The following is a 16,037-nucleotide window of genomic DNA, read 5'->3' as shown; positions in this document are numbered from 1 at the left end:
TTTATAAAGTACAATTCTGGGCCATTGATTGTGTTATTTCTCCAAACACATACAGTATGAAGCCTTAAAATGGTGCAGGAAAAGGACTTTACATTGGGTTATACTTAAAGACAGGACTATTCAGTTAAGAGAAGAGAAAAAAGGAAAGAAATTGTTATAATGGGTGATGTAACATTAATGACAGACATAATATGAGGTCCTTGGCACTCAGACTTTAGAGGGATCATTTTGTGATCATGGGGCATCACCCTTACAGCATCAGGACAATATCATATGGAGTCAGATACTGGAAGTGTGCTGGAGGCGACTGGTGGACTGATGGAAGGATGAGGCTGATGAGACTGAAGAATCTGCGAGGAACGAACTAGCGGCAGAGGAATACTTATATATTAAAAGACAGCAGCATCATAAGAGGGCAACCATGTGACAGAGTGTGTTACTTTGCTGAAGGATATTTGTGACCAGCTATCCATTCCAGGCCAGACTCTAAAGACTTTCCAAGGTGTGAAAATGCTGCTGCCGGAGTACTGACTGGAAGTATTGCTGATATCATGTCTACCATCCTCTTAAAATACTCTGTCCAACAATATCAGTCTCAGGAAGAAATGTTTTTTAACGCTTATTAAAAGAAAAACATGCATTCTTGTACTCAGGAGGGGACATTGACAGAGGATTACTGGAAAAGTACACAATAAGTACTTCATAGTACTTGTGGGGGGTAGTTTCAGTAGTACTGAGTCCCACAGATCAATCTCACGAAGAACTAATGGCAACAAAAAGAATTCCCTCATCAAACTTAGCAGAAGTGGCTTGATTTTCAATTCAATTCAATTCAAACCTTTATTTAACCAGATGTCCCATGAGATCATAGATCTCTTTTTCAAGGGAGACCTGCATTTTGTTCTCAGCAGGGGACTTGACAGAGTATTTTTCCAAAAAATACACAGTAAAACAGTACTCTCAATGTATTGTTAGTAGTAGGCTCTTACTAATACAAAGTCAAACCGTATCAATTTCATTAAGAACTAATTGTAACATTTTATTTTTATCATTCATCAAAGATAGCAGAAAACATGCATTATGTACTATGGAGGGGACCTCTGATAGAGGATCTCACAAAGTACACAGTAAAGTACTTCCTTTTTATTTCTGGTTAGCAGTCAACTAGTTACTGAGTCCAACAGTATCAGTTTTATTCAGAACGTATGGTCTTAAAAAATATTGTATCACTCATTGAATATAGCAGGAAAGAAAATGAAGAGCAGCTGATGACCGAGTTGCAGAATCAGCTGTATAGTTTAAATCTCCCTTAGTTACAATGTTGTCCATTTTAGACAAAGGCTTATTATATTTACAGCCCTAATAACATTCATTTTTCTGGGCTCAATATGTTGTCTTGGCTGTTTTCGTGTTGTGATCGCTAAATTCAGATCGCTGGATCGCTAGAAACACCGCTGTCATCAGGCGGCAAGGGCTGTTCCATGCTCTGCTCAACCTTCCCGCCTTCCCAATGGACTCAGTAGCGCCCCCCTGCTGCCGTGGAGCATGTGTGAGTGAGCATGTGTGAGTGTCTTTTTTAATTCAATGCCCCCTGTGCAGATGTGGAGAAGTACTCAGATCTGTACTTGAGTAAAAGTAGAAGTACATCAAAAAAGTACTTATTATGCAAACTGGCACTTTTCAGAATAATATATATATGATTTTACTATAATTATTGATGTATAAAGTGTTTATCAAAGCTGGTAAAGGTTGCAGCTAGTTTGAATATTTCTGTATACTGCAGGGTAGCTTGTGAATGTACTCCAGGTGTAACTAAAGTCTGATTTAAGTGTAGTTATATTTCACATCATTAATCCATATCTGCAAAGTAACTGAAGGTATTAAATAAATGTAGTTGAGTCAAAGTATACAATATACCTCTGAATTGTTAGAGCAGTGGGATTGTAAAAGTAGCAAAACATTGAAATACTCAAGTAAAGCAGAAATACCTCAAAAATTGTACTAAAGTACAGTACTTTAGTAAATCTACTTAGTAACTTTTATACCACTGCCCCCTCTCTGTCAAACGAATACCCTTTGGTACATTGAGATCGGTTCGATGTTTTTGAAGGTGTGATGACCCTCTCTCTGCCAGTAAACGATTGAGCTAACTGGAAGTGACATGAGCTTGCTGGACAAACATGTTAAGATAAACCAGAGGAAAGAGATTGACAACATTTATAGAACAGTTCATGCTACTGTAATCTGCACAATTCAGTGCTTTATACACCAAAAGTTGTAATTTTGAAATATATTATTCCACAGACAGGAAGCCAGTGTACATTTATGAGAACTGGAAGGGATATGGGACCTCTTAGAGAGACATCATTACCGTATAAGCCTAAAGAAGGTAAAAGGGGGAGGACAAGTTATTCTAAACCCTGGTCAGACTGTCGTCCTCAAATTCGTGGACTTCTTTAAATAACTGAAAGAGAACAAACTTTTTTTATATTTTATGTGTTATACTTACTCATATAACCTGCACGTAAATCATTGTTTGCATGCTGAAATGTATGAAATACTTATTTTTCCAATACTGCAAAATACGGTGGAAAAACTATTTCCATATCAGGGTTGTTTTATAATACAAATAACATATATATAGGGAGAGAGAGTGTGTGTGTGTGTGTAGTGTGTGTGTGTGTGTGTGTGTGTGTGTGTAGTGTGTGTGGTGTGTGTTGTGTGTGTGTGTGTGTGTGTGGTGTGTGTGTGTGTGTGTGTGTGCATGTGTGCGTGTGTGCGTGTGTGCGTGTGTGTGTTCGTGCGTACGTGCGTGTGTGTTGTAAGGGGGAGGTACTTGTGTTCCTGAGACAGTTTCATTCAATTGTTTGTACTTTCCACTGTGTAGAAAGACTCGATTTAAGTAATTACAGAAGCACAGCTATTCCTGGATCCTCACAATGACATATTTTTACTTTCTTGGGTTCTTTATACTATGCCTTAAAATGGATACGTCTTTACAACAGGAAGGTAAGCAAGAGGGGGAATTATTTATGATCCCTCTGTTTCTCTATATATGAATAAAACCATATCCAGGACTTAATGTGAACCTATGTGTGAACTGAGTAACTTCAATTGACTTGTTATATCAGACAAACCACTGAAAACTGGTGCTGTGACGGACAGTGCAACAATAAAATGAAAACTATATCTGCCACCACTGGAAGGAACCAGCTATGAACCTGCAGTTAAAAAAACAGCAACAGATGTTATACCACCATGCCCTCCCACACCCCATTGTTACAGGCTGCATCCACACTACGGCTTTTTAATGAGCCTTTTCCTAAATACATTTGTATTCTTGCTTATGTGTATTATGCAACAAAGATAATATGTTCAGCACCCAAAAACTGAATCTTTGCTCATTAAAGGGTGATCTTATTTTTCTTTATTGGAGACTAGTATTCATTTCTAAATGGTTTGTTTCACTTTATTTTAACTATTATTATTTACAGTTTAACTGAAAATTCAAGGGAAATTTTCATTCTGTTTATTTCTGTTTCATTCCCTAAATTATTTTTAAAAACGCTACATTTAAAATGTGTTGGGGTAATGTTTGTTGGGAGCCCCACACCTCTGTGTGAACGTAAGTAAAAACTGAGTAATGCAGTGTACTGGTGACCTTTCAGAAATGTTTATTCTTGCTTGTGTATTATTCAACAGGGATAATATGTACAGCACCCGAGATTGAAAATGGTGATGTGCTTGGACAAATCCAAGAGTACAAAGAAAATCAAGTCCTGGAGTTTCAGTGTAAACCCTCATTTACACGCGCTGAAGCCAGATCTTCAAAATGCACAGAGCGAGGAGTAAGAGCAGAATGGAGCCCCACACCTCTGTGTGAACGTAAGTATTAACTGAGTAATGCAGTGTACTGGTGACACTTCCCAATAAATATAGGTTCTGACGGATAATGTGTTTATTTTTCAACAAATACAGCAATAACATGTAAACTACAACTGCCAGGGCTGAAGGAACCAGCTATGAACCTGCTTCTAGAAACACGTTTCTACCTGGTGACCAAGTGACAGTAACTTGTGAAGACAAGTACTGGATTTTTGGGTATCAACCGACCTCAGTCGTAACTACCATGCAAAGAGGACGGAGAGTGGACTATCAGCCCTCTATGCCAAGGTATGAAACTTGCTGTGAATGCTGTTTTATATTTTTATATTTCATAAGCTGTGATGATGGTTATCAATATGTCTGGATTACTTGAGATTTACAAAACATTTTCTTATTCTAGAGGTTACGTGCAGCACACAAGGAGTCCCACATGTGTCTTCATGGGACAGTCGTTGGCAGCAACATTCAAATGGGAGAGACGGAACGTTACTGGTGTGAGACAGGCTACAGGAAGAAAGATGGCGCCAGCAGGGCCACATGCACCCGAGATGGATGGCACCCAAATCCACTTTGTGAAGGTATTGTGAAGTAAACCTTATGTTTATAAGATATCTGTTATTTTGTTTTCCATATTTGGCTATTGGGGGGGAGTTTTTTACTATATACTATATTGTTTACTGTAAAGGCTACTCTTAAAAAAAAGAGTCCCATGAACTAAGTGCAGCTAAGCACAGGAACAGTCAGGAATTTACTTCTTTTTTTTCCAATTGCTTACACATGCTTTTTTTTTTGATCACACAAGTCTTTAGGGTGGTATAAACATCATGACTAACAAAAACTAAAAGAATATATTTTTATTTTATTGAGTGTCCTTTGTAGAGGAGACCGGGTGTTAGTTATGCGAAGCATAGTAACAACATTAACATACAAGTACATTTAGACAACATTAGAGCACAACAACTCAATGCAACAAATATTGAGCCCTCATTTGTAGAACTCCATCCTTTTTTGAAATGCAGAGATACATCTGACACTTGAGGCACTTGATGTATGTTTTCCCACTGCATCCGTCTGCCATGAACCCTACAGAAACCTAAGTGTTAGTTTTGGCCCATAGTGGACTCCATTTGTGTTGTGTAAAATGGGGGAAATAAAAAGTTAGCAAATCCCCATGTCCTCCTCAGAGGACATTCCTAAAAACATTTAGTTTTAGGTCAAATAAGTATGACACTGCTCTGAAAACTCACTACACTAACTCCTAAGATGTTCCCTTACTATAATTAATTAAAAATATTGAACTCACAACACTGGTAATTACAAAATGACAAACTTACCATTTCTCTTCTATAAATAGTGCTTGTGTTGTTGGACGCCATTTTGAAATACAATGAAATTATCTTTTTCAAAGCCACACCCCCACATTATGTCATATGTTTGAAAAGCCCAGGATGTCCTCTGTGGAGTACAATTGGACTTAATGCTGTGGCATGTATAAGCTCAAAGTAATGGACCAAAACCCAATGTGCTCCACAGAGGACAAAAATGAATGGGTGGGTCTCTGGAGGATAAACACTTGAAGTGTGCACCAAATGGCACACACTTCATTTAAAATACGAGACACTTTTTCCAACCAACTTCAAACTCTGGTGCTCAATCAAAAGCACACTAATTTCTTATGGACTTTGTTCTGTATGTAGATAGTTCTGCAGGACAGAGATATGTGCAGAACACAAATATTTTGTTTGAAAGTAAACATTTGTATTGAAAATAGAGGGAAAGAGGTAGACAGACACACATACACTATTAATCACCCTGTCAAGAACACCAACATAACAAAAAGCACATAATGACCACCATGTAAAATGTAAAAAAAGCAAAATATGTAATACCACCACGCCCCTCCAGTTGTTCAAGGCGCATTCCACTCTATGGCTTTTTCATTTGCCTTTACCTTAAGTTCCCCTATTATACTGTTTTTCATCAATATATTATAGTTCTCATTCATATACAAAACATGTCTCTGAAGTGTTTGGCTCCAAACACCAAACAGATCATGCATTGTAGCATCCCATAAACCCCTCTGTTTCAGCCCTGTTTCAAAAGGGCTGATTCTCTGTCTGTTACTTTAGATGAAAATAAGGAGCCACTCCCTCGCCCCTCTGAGAGATATTTGGTTAAAAAGAACACAATGGTGCTCTAGGAGGAGATTTCAGGTGATAAGGGGGGGGGGGTGTTACCTTGGTTGGTTATAGGCTAATGGTTACACAAGCCAATAACTTGTGTAATTGGCTTGTAAAGTGGCCGAAATCTGATCAGCTCATTTTCAGACAGGTTTTTATATAATGGATCAGGACAAAAAGTGAGCAAATCTTTTTTCCTGAAACTCTCAGAATCTCTTTACGCAGAGGGGACACATGTGTATGTATAAGATGCATGAAAAAGTGGATTTTGCATAATAGGTGACCTTTCAGAAATCTTTATTCTTGCTTGTGTATTATTCAACAGGGATAATATGTACAGCACCCGAGATTGAAAATGGTGATGTGCTTGGACAAATCCAAGAGTACATAGAAAATCAAGTCCTGGAGTTTCAGTGTAAACCCTCATTTAGACGCGCTGAAGCCAGATCTTCAAAATGCACAGAGCGAGGAGTAAGAGCAGAATGGAGCCCCACACCTCTGTGTGAACGTAAGTAAAAACTGAGTAATGCAGTGTACTGGTGACACTTACCAATAAATATAGGTTCTGATGGATAATGTGTTTATTTTTCAACAAATACAGCAATAACATGTAAACTACAACTGCCAGGGCTGAAAGGAACCAGCTATGAACCTGCTTCTAGAAACACGTTTCTACCTGGTGACCAAGTGACAGTAACTTGTGAAGACAAGTACTGGATTTTTGGGTATCAACCGACCTCAGTCGTAACTACATGCAAAGAGGACGGAGAGTGGACTATCAGACCTCTATGCCAAGGTATGAAACTGCTGTGAATGCTGTTTTATATTTTTATATTTCATAAGCTGTGATGATGGTTATCAATCATGTCTGGATTACTTGAGATTTACAAAACATTTTCTTATTCTAGAGGTTACGTGCAGCACACAAGGAGTCCCACATGTGTCTTCATGGGACAGTCGTTGGCAGCAAACATTCAAATTGGGAGAGGCGGAACGTTACTGGTGTGAGACAGGCTACAGGAGGAAAGATGGCGCCAGCAGGGCCACATGCACCCGAGATGGATGGCACCCAAATCCACTTTGTGAAGGTATTGTGAAGTAAACCTTATGTTTATAAGATATCTTTTATTTTGTTTCCATATTTGGCTATAGGGGGGGAGTTTTTACTATATACTATATTGTTTACTGTAAAGGCTACTTTAAAAAAAAAAGAGTCCCATGAACTAAATGCAGCTAAGCACAGGAACAGTCAGGAATTTACTTCTTTTGTTTTCAATTGCTTACACATGCTTTTTTCTTTTGATCACACAAGTCTTTAGGGTGGTATAAACATCATGACTAACAAAAACTAATAGAATGTATTTTTATTTTATTGAGTGTCCTTTGTAGAGGACACCGGGTGTTAGTTATGCGAAGCATATAGGAACAACATTAACATACAAGTACATTTAGACAACATTAGAGCACAACAACTCAATGCAACAAATATTGAGCCCTCATTTGTAGAACTCCATCCTTTTTTGAAATGCAGAGATACATCTGACACTTGAGGCACTTGATGTATGTTTTCCCACTGCATCCGTCTGCCATGAACCCTACAGAAACCTAAGTGTTAGTTTTGGCCCATAGTGGACTCCATTTGTGTTGTGTAAAATGGGGGAAATAAAAAGTTAGCAAATCCCCATGTCCTCCTCAGAGGACATTCCTAAAAACAGTTAGTTTTAGGTCAAATAAGTATGACACTGCTCTGAAAACTCACTACACTAACTCCTAAGATGTTCCCTTACTATAATTAATTAAAAATATTGAACTCACAACACTGGTAATTACAAAATGACAAACTTACCATTTCTCTTTCTATAAATAGTGCTTGTGTTGATGGACGCCATTTTGAAATACAATGAAATTATCTTTTTCAAAGCCACACCCCCACATTATGTCATATGTTTGAAAAGCCCAGGATGTCCTCTGTGGAGTACAATTGGACTTAATGCTGTGGCATGTATAAGCTCAAAGTAATGGACCAAAACCCAATGTGCTCCACAGAGGACAAAAATGAATGGGTGGGTCTCTGGAGGATAAACACTTGAAGTGTGCACCAAATGGCACACACTTCATTTAAAATACGAGACACTTTTTCCAACCAACTTCAAACTCTGGTGCTCAATCAAAAGCACACTAATTTCTTATGGACTTTGTTCTGTATGTAGATAGTTCTGCAGGACAGAGATATGTGCAGAAACACAAATATTTTGTTGAAAGTAAACATTTGTATTTGAAAATAGAGGGAAAGAGGTAGACAGACACACATACACTATTAATCACCCTGTCAAGAACACCAACATAACAAAAAGCACATAATGACCACCATGTAAAATGTAAAAAAAGCAAAATATGTAATACCACCACGCCCCTCCAGTTGTTCAAGGCGCATTCCACTCTATGGCTTTTTCATTTGCCTTTACCTTAAAGTTCCCCTATTATACTGTTTTTCATCAATATATTGTAGTTCTCATTCATATACAAAACATGTCTCTGAAGTGTTTGGCTCCAAACACCAAACAGATCATGCATTGTAGCATCCCATAAACCCCTCTGTTTCAGCCCTGTTTCAAAAGGGCTGATTCTCTGTCTGTTACTTTAGATGAAAATAAGGAGCCACTCCCCTCGCCCCTCTGAGAGATATTTGGTTAAAAAGAACACAATGGTGCTCTAGGAGGAGATTCAGGTGATAAGGGGGGGGGGGTGTTACCTTGGTTGGTTATAGGCTAATGGTTACACAAGCCAATAACTTGTGTAATTGGCTTGTAAAGTGGCCGAAATCTGATCAGCTCATTTTCAGACAGGTTTTTATATAATGGATCAGGACAAAAAGTGAGCAAATCTTTTTTCCTGAAACTCTCAGAATCTCTTTACGCAGAGGGGACACATGTGTATGTATAAGATGCATGAAAAAGTGGATTTTGCATAATAGGTGACCTTTCAGAAATCTTTATTCTTGCTTGTGTATTATTCAACAGGGATAATATGTACAGCACCCGAGATTGAAAATGGTGATGTGCTTGGACAAATCCAAGAGTACATAGAAAATCAAGTCCTGGAGTTTCAGTGTAAACCCTCATTTAGACGCGCTGAAGCCAGATCTTCAAAATGCACAGAGCGAGGAGTAAGAGCAGAATGGAGCCCCACACCTCTGTGTGAACGTAAGTAAAAACTGAGTAATGCAGTGTACTGGTGACACTTACCAATAAATATAGGTTCTGATGGATAATGTGTTTATTTTTCAACAAATACAGCAATAACATGTAAACTACAACTGCCAGGGCTGAAAGGAACCAGCTATGAACCTGCTTCTAGAAACACGTTTCTACCTGGTGACCAAGTGACAGTAACTTGTGAAGACAAGTACTGGATTTTTGGGTATCAACCGACCTCAGTCGTAACTACATGCAAAGAGGACGGAGAGTGGACTATCAGCCCTCTATGCCAAGGTATGAAACTGCTGTGAATGCTGTTTTATATTTTTATATTTCATAAGCTGTGATGATGGTTATCAATCATGTCTGGATTACTTGAGATTTACAAAACATTTTCTTATTCTAGAGGTTACGTGCAGCACACAAGGAGTCCCACATGTGTCTTCATGGGACAGTCGTTGGCAGCAAACATTCAAATTGGGAGAGGCGGAACGTTACTGGTGTGAGACAGGCTACAGGAGGAAAGATGGCGCCAGCAGGGCCACATGCACCCGATATGGATGGCACCCAAATCCACTTTGTGAAGGTATTGTGAAGTAAACCTTATGTTTATAAGATATCTTTTATTTTGTTTCCATATTTGGCTATAGGGGGGGAGTTTTTACTATATACTATATTGTTTACTGTAAAGGCTACTTTTAAAAAAAAAGAGTCCCATGAACTAAATGCAGCTAAGCACAGGAACAGTCAGGAATTTACTTCTTTTGTTTTCAATTGCTTACACATGCTTTTTTCTTTTGATCACACAAGTCTTTAGGGTGGTATAAACATCATGACTAACAAAAACTAATAGAATATATTTTTATTTTATTGAGTGTCCTTTGTAGAGGACACCGGGTGTTAGTTATGCGAAGCATAGTAACAACATTAACATACAAGTACATTTAGACAACATTAGAGCACAACAACTCAATGCAACAAATATTGAGCCCTCATTTGTAGAACTCCATCCTTTTTTGAAATGCAGAGATACATCTGACACTTGAGGCACTTGATGTATGTTTTCCCACTGCATCCGTCTGCCATGAACCCTACAGAAACCTAAGTGTTAGTTTTGGCCCATAGTGGACTCCATTTGTGTTGTGTAAAATGGGGGAAATAAAAAGTTAGCAAATCCCCATGTCCTCCTCAGAGGACATTCCTAAAAACAGTTAGTTTTAGGTCAAATAAGTATGACACTGCTCTGAAACTCACTACACTAACTCCTAAGATGTTCCCTTACTATAATTAATTAAAAATATTGAACTCACAACACTGGTAATTACAAAATGACAAACTTACCATTTCTCTTTCTATAAATAGTGCTTGTGTTGTTGGACGCCATTTTGAAATACAATGAAATTATCTTTTTCAAAGCCACACCCCCACATTATGTCATATGTTTGAAAAGCCCAGGATGTCCTCTGTGGAGTACAATTGGACTTAATGCTGTGGCATGTATAAGCTCAAAGTAATGGACCAAAACCCAATGTGCTCCACAGAGGAGGGAGGGTGGGTCTCTGGAGGATAAACACTTGAAGTGTGCACCAAATGGCACACACTTCATTTAAAATACGAGACACTTTTTCCAACCAACTTCAAACTCTGGTGCTCAATCAAAAGCACACTAATTTCTTATGGACTTTGTTCTGTATGTAGATAGTTCTGCAGGACAGAGATATGTGCAGAAACACAAATATTTTGTTGAAAGTAAACATTTGTATTTGAAAATAGAGGGAAAGAGGTAGACAGACACACATACACTATTAATCACCCTGTCAAGAACACCAACATAACAAAAAGCAAATAATGACCACCATGTAAAATGTAAAAAAAGCAAAATATTTAATACCACCACGCCCCTCCAGTTGTTCAAGGCGCATTCCACTCTATGGCTTTTTCATTTGCCTTTACCTTAAAGGTCCCCTATTATACTGTTTTTCATCAATATATTATAGTTCTCAGTCATATACAAAACATGTCTCTGAAGTGTTTGGCTCCAAACACCAAACAGATCATGCATTGTAGCATCCCATAAACCCCTCTGTTTCAGCCCTGTTTCAAAAGGGCTGATTCTCTGTCTGTTACTTTAGATGAAAATAAGGAGCCACTCCCCTCGCCCTTTTGAGAGATATTTAGTTAAAAAGAACACAATGGTGCTCTAGGAGGAGATTCAGGTGATAAGGGGGGGGGGGTGTTACCTTGGTTGGTTATAGGCTAATGGTTACACAAGCCAATAACTTGTGTAATTGGCTTGTAAAGTGGCCGAAATCTGATCAGCTCATTTTCAGACAGGTTTTTATATAATGGATCAGGACAAAAAGTGAGCAAATCTTTTTTCCTGAAACTCTCAGAATCTCTTTACACAGAGGGGACACATGTGTATGTATAAGATGCATGAAAAAGTGGATTTTGCATAATAGGTGACCTTTCAGAAATCTTTATTCTTGCTTGTGTATTATTCAACAGGGATAATATGTACAGCACCCGAGATTGAAAATGGTGATGTCCTTGGACAAATCCAAGAGTACATAGAAAATCAAGTCCTGGAGTTTCAGTGTAAACCCTCATTTAGACGCGCTGAAGCCAGATCTTCAAAATGCACAGAGCAAGGAGTAAGAGCAGAATGGAGCCCCACACCTCTGTGTGAACGTAAGTAAGAACTGAGTAATGCAGTGTACTGGTGACACTTCCCAATAAATATAGGTTCTGACGGATAATATGTTTATTTTTCAACAAATACAGCAATAACATGTAAACTACAACTGCCAGGGCTGAAAGGAACCAGCTATGAACCTGCTTATAGAAACACGTTTCTACCTGGTGACCAAGTGACAGTAACTTGTGAAGAGAAGTACTGGATTTTTGGGTATCAACCGACCTCAGTCGTAACTACATGCAAAGAGGACGGAGAGTGGACTATCAGACCTGTATGCCAAGGTATATACTGCTGTGAATGCTGTTTTATTTTTTTATATTTCATAAACTGTGATGATGGTTATCAATCATGTCTGGATTACTTGAGATTTACAAAACATTTTCTTATTCTAGAGGTTACGTGCAGCACACAAGGAGTCCCACATGTGTCTTCATGGGACAATCGTCGGCAGAAAATATTCAAATCGGGTGAGACGACACGTTACGGGTGTGAGACAGGCTACAGGAGGAAAGATGGCGCCAGCAGTGCCACATGCACCCAAGATGGATGGCACCCAAATCCACTTTGTGAAGGTATTGTGAAGTAAACCTTATGTTTATAAGATATCTGTTATTTTGTTTCCATACTTGGCTATAGGGGGGGAGTTTTTACTATATACTATATTGTTTACTGTAAAGGCTACTTTTAAAAAAAAGAGTCCCATGAACTAAATGCAGCTAAGCACAGGAACAGTCAGGAATTTACTTCTTTTTCTTTTGATCACACAAGTCTTTAGGGTGGTATAAACATCATGACTAACAAAAACTAAAAAAATATTTTTTTATTTTGGTTTTATTGTGTGTCCTTTGTAGAGGACACCGGGTGTTAGTTATGCGAAGCATAGTAACAACATTAACATACAAGTACATTTAGACAACATTAGAGCACAACAACTCAATGCAACAAATATTGAGCCCTCATTTGTAGAACTCCATCCTTTTTTGAAATGCAGAGATACATCTGACACTTGAGGCACTGTATGTTTTCCCACTGCACCCTACCTAAATTGGCGTTGTAAGGGAAAGTTACAGCCTAAATGATCGCATCCGATATGCATGCAAGAACACCGTTGAAATAATTGTTACTCTTACCTGTGAAGAAAATGGTTGGAATGGGATTCAGAGCTGTTCAGGTAAAGTCAAACAACAAATCATACAACAAATACAGCTTAAAGGAAAATTATAGAGGGATTGGCTTTGGGTGTTTAATTAGCATGGTCTTAGCGTGTTCTCTTAACAGCTAAAAAATAACATCTTCAGTGACTTTAAATTGCTTAACTACTTCGATGACCCTGTTTCATCAGTTTCAAAATGTGTACTGTTGAACAATTTCTACTTCATGCTTTTTCTCTCCCCTCAACACACGCCTGTTTACTTGAAAATGATAAATGAAGCTCCTCTCTTGATTTACTGCACTCTAAACTTTCATTTAGATAACAATGCTATCTTGTTATCATCCTGATCATTGCAATGCTAGCATGCTGTAAAGGTATCAGGTCAACTATCTTAGTTTAGCCTGGTTAAATTCAGCATGTTAGCATGTCGACAGCATGTTCAAAAGTTGCAGTCTCACATGGATTTGTATTCTTTAAAACAATTAAATGTTTCTATTGAAAACTAGAATGTCTCAGGCATCATGTCCAGCAACATGAGCTTGTCTCCTATATGTTATATAAGAACTCAACAATAAATATGTTGTGAACGTAATATAAACAGAGTTATGCAAAGTACTGGTAATAGCACATTGTAAGACTTTGGACGCATTCCCACAATGTCAGTGAGGGCTTTGGTCTGCCACTCTGTCAAAAGTGCTTAAGGACACTCAATGTGATCCCTTGATGCACACTATCAGTAAGTCAGCATTTTTGCAGGGAGCTTTGTGAAGTTAAAAAATAGATACAACCAGCCTTTTGCTTACACCTTTGCTGTAGCTCTATGGTGTTGCCAGGGTTTCTGCTCTGGTCACATGACTGAACACTATGAATACTCTTTTAAACACATGCAGCCTCTCACACTCAAGGCTCACATATTGGTATTAGGCCAAAATAAAAAGGGATCATCCCCACTAAAACTACATATCATTATATATATTGTAATTCCTGTGCTTATCTTTTAGTCTACAGTACATACAAATATAGAGTATATTTATGTTTGAGAATGGTTGTCACTTCTACAATCCAGTAACTGAACTGTATGATATACTTTTTAGAAGTTCTAGGTTGTGGCACAGCACCAATCATTGCCGATGGAGACCTCAAGTACACCAGGAAAAGTAATAACAGCCATAATGATATGGTTGAATACATGTGCCAGGCATACTACACCATGGAGGGAGAGCCTTACAAAACCTGCGTCAATGGTGTATGGACTGGACACACGAGATGCATCCGTAAGTTACAGGTTCTTCTTTTAATAACATGTGCAATATTGAAAAGTGAAAATCAAACTTCATTTTAAAATGGTTAGAGTCGTTGCATGTTGTAATTTGATTGGAAACCTAATTGATGAAATCCATTTATGCAACATGTCATTTGTGCCTTACCTACGTTCATGGCAATAACAGAGTACGAAATATGGAAAGCTGTTTTAGCATTTGAGCTGTGTGGCCCTTTTATTTAACCTCCTCTGCCAGAGTTTAAACTGTTCAACAAAAGAGGAATGGTTTGTAAACAGTTAGGTGCCAAGAGGCAATGTGTCTCAAATAAACTGTCAGCTTATTGTCACATTAGCAACCAAGCTAAGCTCCCAAGCTAACAGAGGGCTATATTTATGTAAGTATTTATGTATATTTATATAATTCCAGGGGGAGAGTGAATGGCACAGCACAGAGTAAATAGAAATAAGGTCAGAGAGTTAGTTTGAATTACTTGTGCTGGGCCTGCTGGCTGGCATGTAAGCAATCAGCTCTCCAATTATTTTAGCTCACCAACTAGCCCTCTAAATCGCTCAACTATTGCCCAACATTGGCAAAAGTTGTGAATGCAGTATGCTTTAGTCATTCCTGCCCTTATCCAAATGCTATGTTGATTGTCTCTTGCAGAACCCTGTACCGTGAATGAAGACGACAATAGACAACATAATATTACCGTTAAATATAATGGCAGTACATATTTCACTCATGATGAAATAATTGAGTTTAGGTGTGCCAGAGGAATACCTGTTGGTTCAGTATCATTACTTCAGAGGTGTAATAGTGGTGTTATTGTCTTGCCTACTTGCCAAGAGTTTTAGTCAACAGTAGATCAAAGTAAAAAACTGATTATGCAGAGTTATGAACTGATTCCGTCTCCTCTTTGATGTTGTCAACTGTATAAATGTTAATAAAGCATACATGACACATCTCTGTCTCTTTTCTGCCTCCTAAATACAGTCTGTAGCATACCATGAGCAAAAAGAAACGATTAGAATTTAGCCAGCGTAGAAATAAAATCTGGTATGGATTGGAAGTCAATGGGTCTCATGAAATGAAAGCTATTGCAAAGAAATTTGACTTTTCAATAAAGAAACAGCTTATTTTTCAAAGATATTAGTATACAATTAAATTAAAACATTAAACATATATAAAAGATAAAGAGATGTATCCAATGTTTAGTTTAGTCATATGATATTGAATTGATTTCAAGTCATTAGTTCCCATAATATAGGAGCTTATTTTCAATTTAAAAACTGCAGATTTCAGATCCTATTTAGTAATTTAATGCTGCATTGTTTTACACGAAATAGTTCATATGACATGAAAGCTTATAAACATATTTAAGACTTTAACCACCATCCAATTAAAATTAGAATGCCATAATTGTCTAGTTATACAATTCTGCATTGACATGGAGATATTTAGGTCTAATGATAGGGAAGCTATTTAAAAGATGTAATAATCTTAATACAATGATGAACATCATTGTACATATAATTAATTATACCAATGCTTTAACATACCTCATTGTAGAGTGCTTTGTTAACAGTGCTAACAATTACATTAGGTGGCTAAAACTTCCCACCTGGGAGCAAGTTACCCTGAATTTCATTTAAACACCCACCT

General features: G+C 37.8%; 1 protein-coding gene and 1 long non-coding RNA gene across 2 annotated transcripts; both read left to right on the top strand.

Moving 5' to 3' along the window:
• Positions 1-2,881: 2,881 nt before the first annotated feature.
• Positions 2,882-4,015, top strand: LOC117495544. The gene is made up of 3 exons (XR_004557187.1): positions 2,882-3,009; positions 3,703-3,885; positions 3,979-4,015. It is a non-coding gene; the product is annotated as an uncharacterized LOC117495544 (long non-coding RNA).
• Positions 4,016-4,134: 119 nt separating this feature from the next.
• On the top strand, positions 4,135-15,337 carry LOC117495543 (complement factor H-like). Its single transcript, XM_034146823.1, has 13 exons — positions 4,135-4,173; positions 4,286-4,463; positions 6,391-6,573; positions 6,667-6,861; positions 6,974-7,153; positions 9,086-9,268; positions 9,362-9,556; positions 9,669-9,848; positions 11,771-11,953; positions 12,047-12,241; positions 12,353-12,532; positions 14,208-14,387; positions 15,039-15,337. The coding sequence occupies exons 2-13, from the start codon at positions 4,316-4,318 to the stop codon at positions 15,227-15,229; spliced, it is 2,193 nt and encodes a 730-aa protein (XP_034002714.1). The 5' UTR covers positions 4,135-4,173; positions 4,286-4,315; the 3' UTR covers positions 15,230-15,337.
• The last annotated feature ends 700 nt before the right edge of the window (positions 15,338-16,037 follow it).

Source organism: Trematomus bernacchii, unplaced genomic scaffold, assembly GCF_902827165.1.
Source record: "Trematomus bernacchii unplaced genomic scaffold, fTreBer1.1, whole genome shotgun sequence".
Lineage (NCBI taxonomy): Eukaryota > Metazoa > Chordata > Actinopteri > Perciformes > Nototheniidae > Trematomus > Trematomus bernacchii.
The sequence above is the reverse complement of the archived record's forward strand: the minus strand, read 5'-3'. Positions and strand labels throughout refer to the sequence as shown.

Bases quoted from the DNA above. Each gene is read 5' to 3' on its own strand.
- LOC117495543 (XM_034146823.1), top strand. From the start codon at position 4,316: ATGTGTCTTCATGGGACAGTCGTTGGCAGCAACATTCAAATGGGAGAG. The intron at 9,849-11,770 runs GTATTGTGAAGT...ATTATTCAACAG, and splicing joins CCCAAATCCACTTTGTGAAG to GGATAATATGTACAGCACCC. The intron at 12,533-14,207 runs GTATTGTGAAGT...TATACTTTTTAG, and splicing joins CCCAAATCCACTTTGTGAAG to AAGTTCTAGGTTGTGGCACA.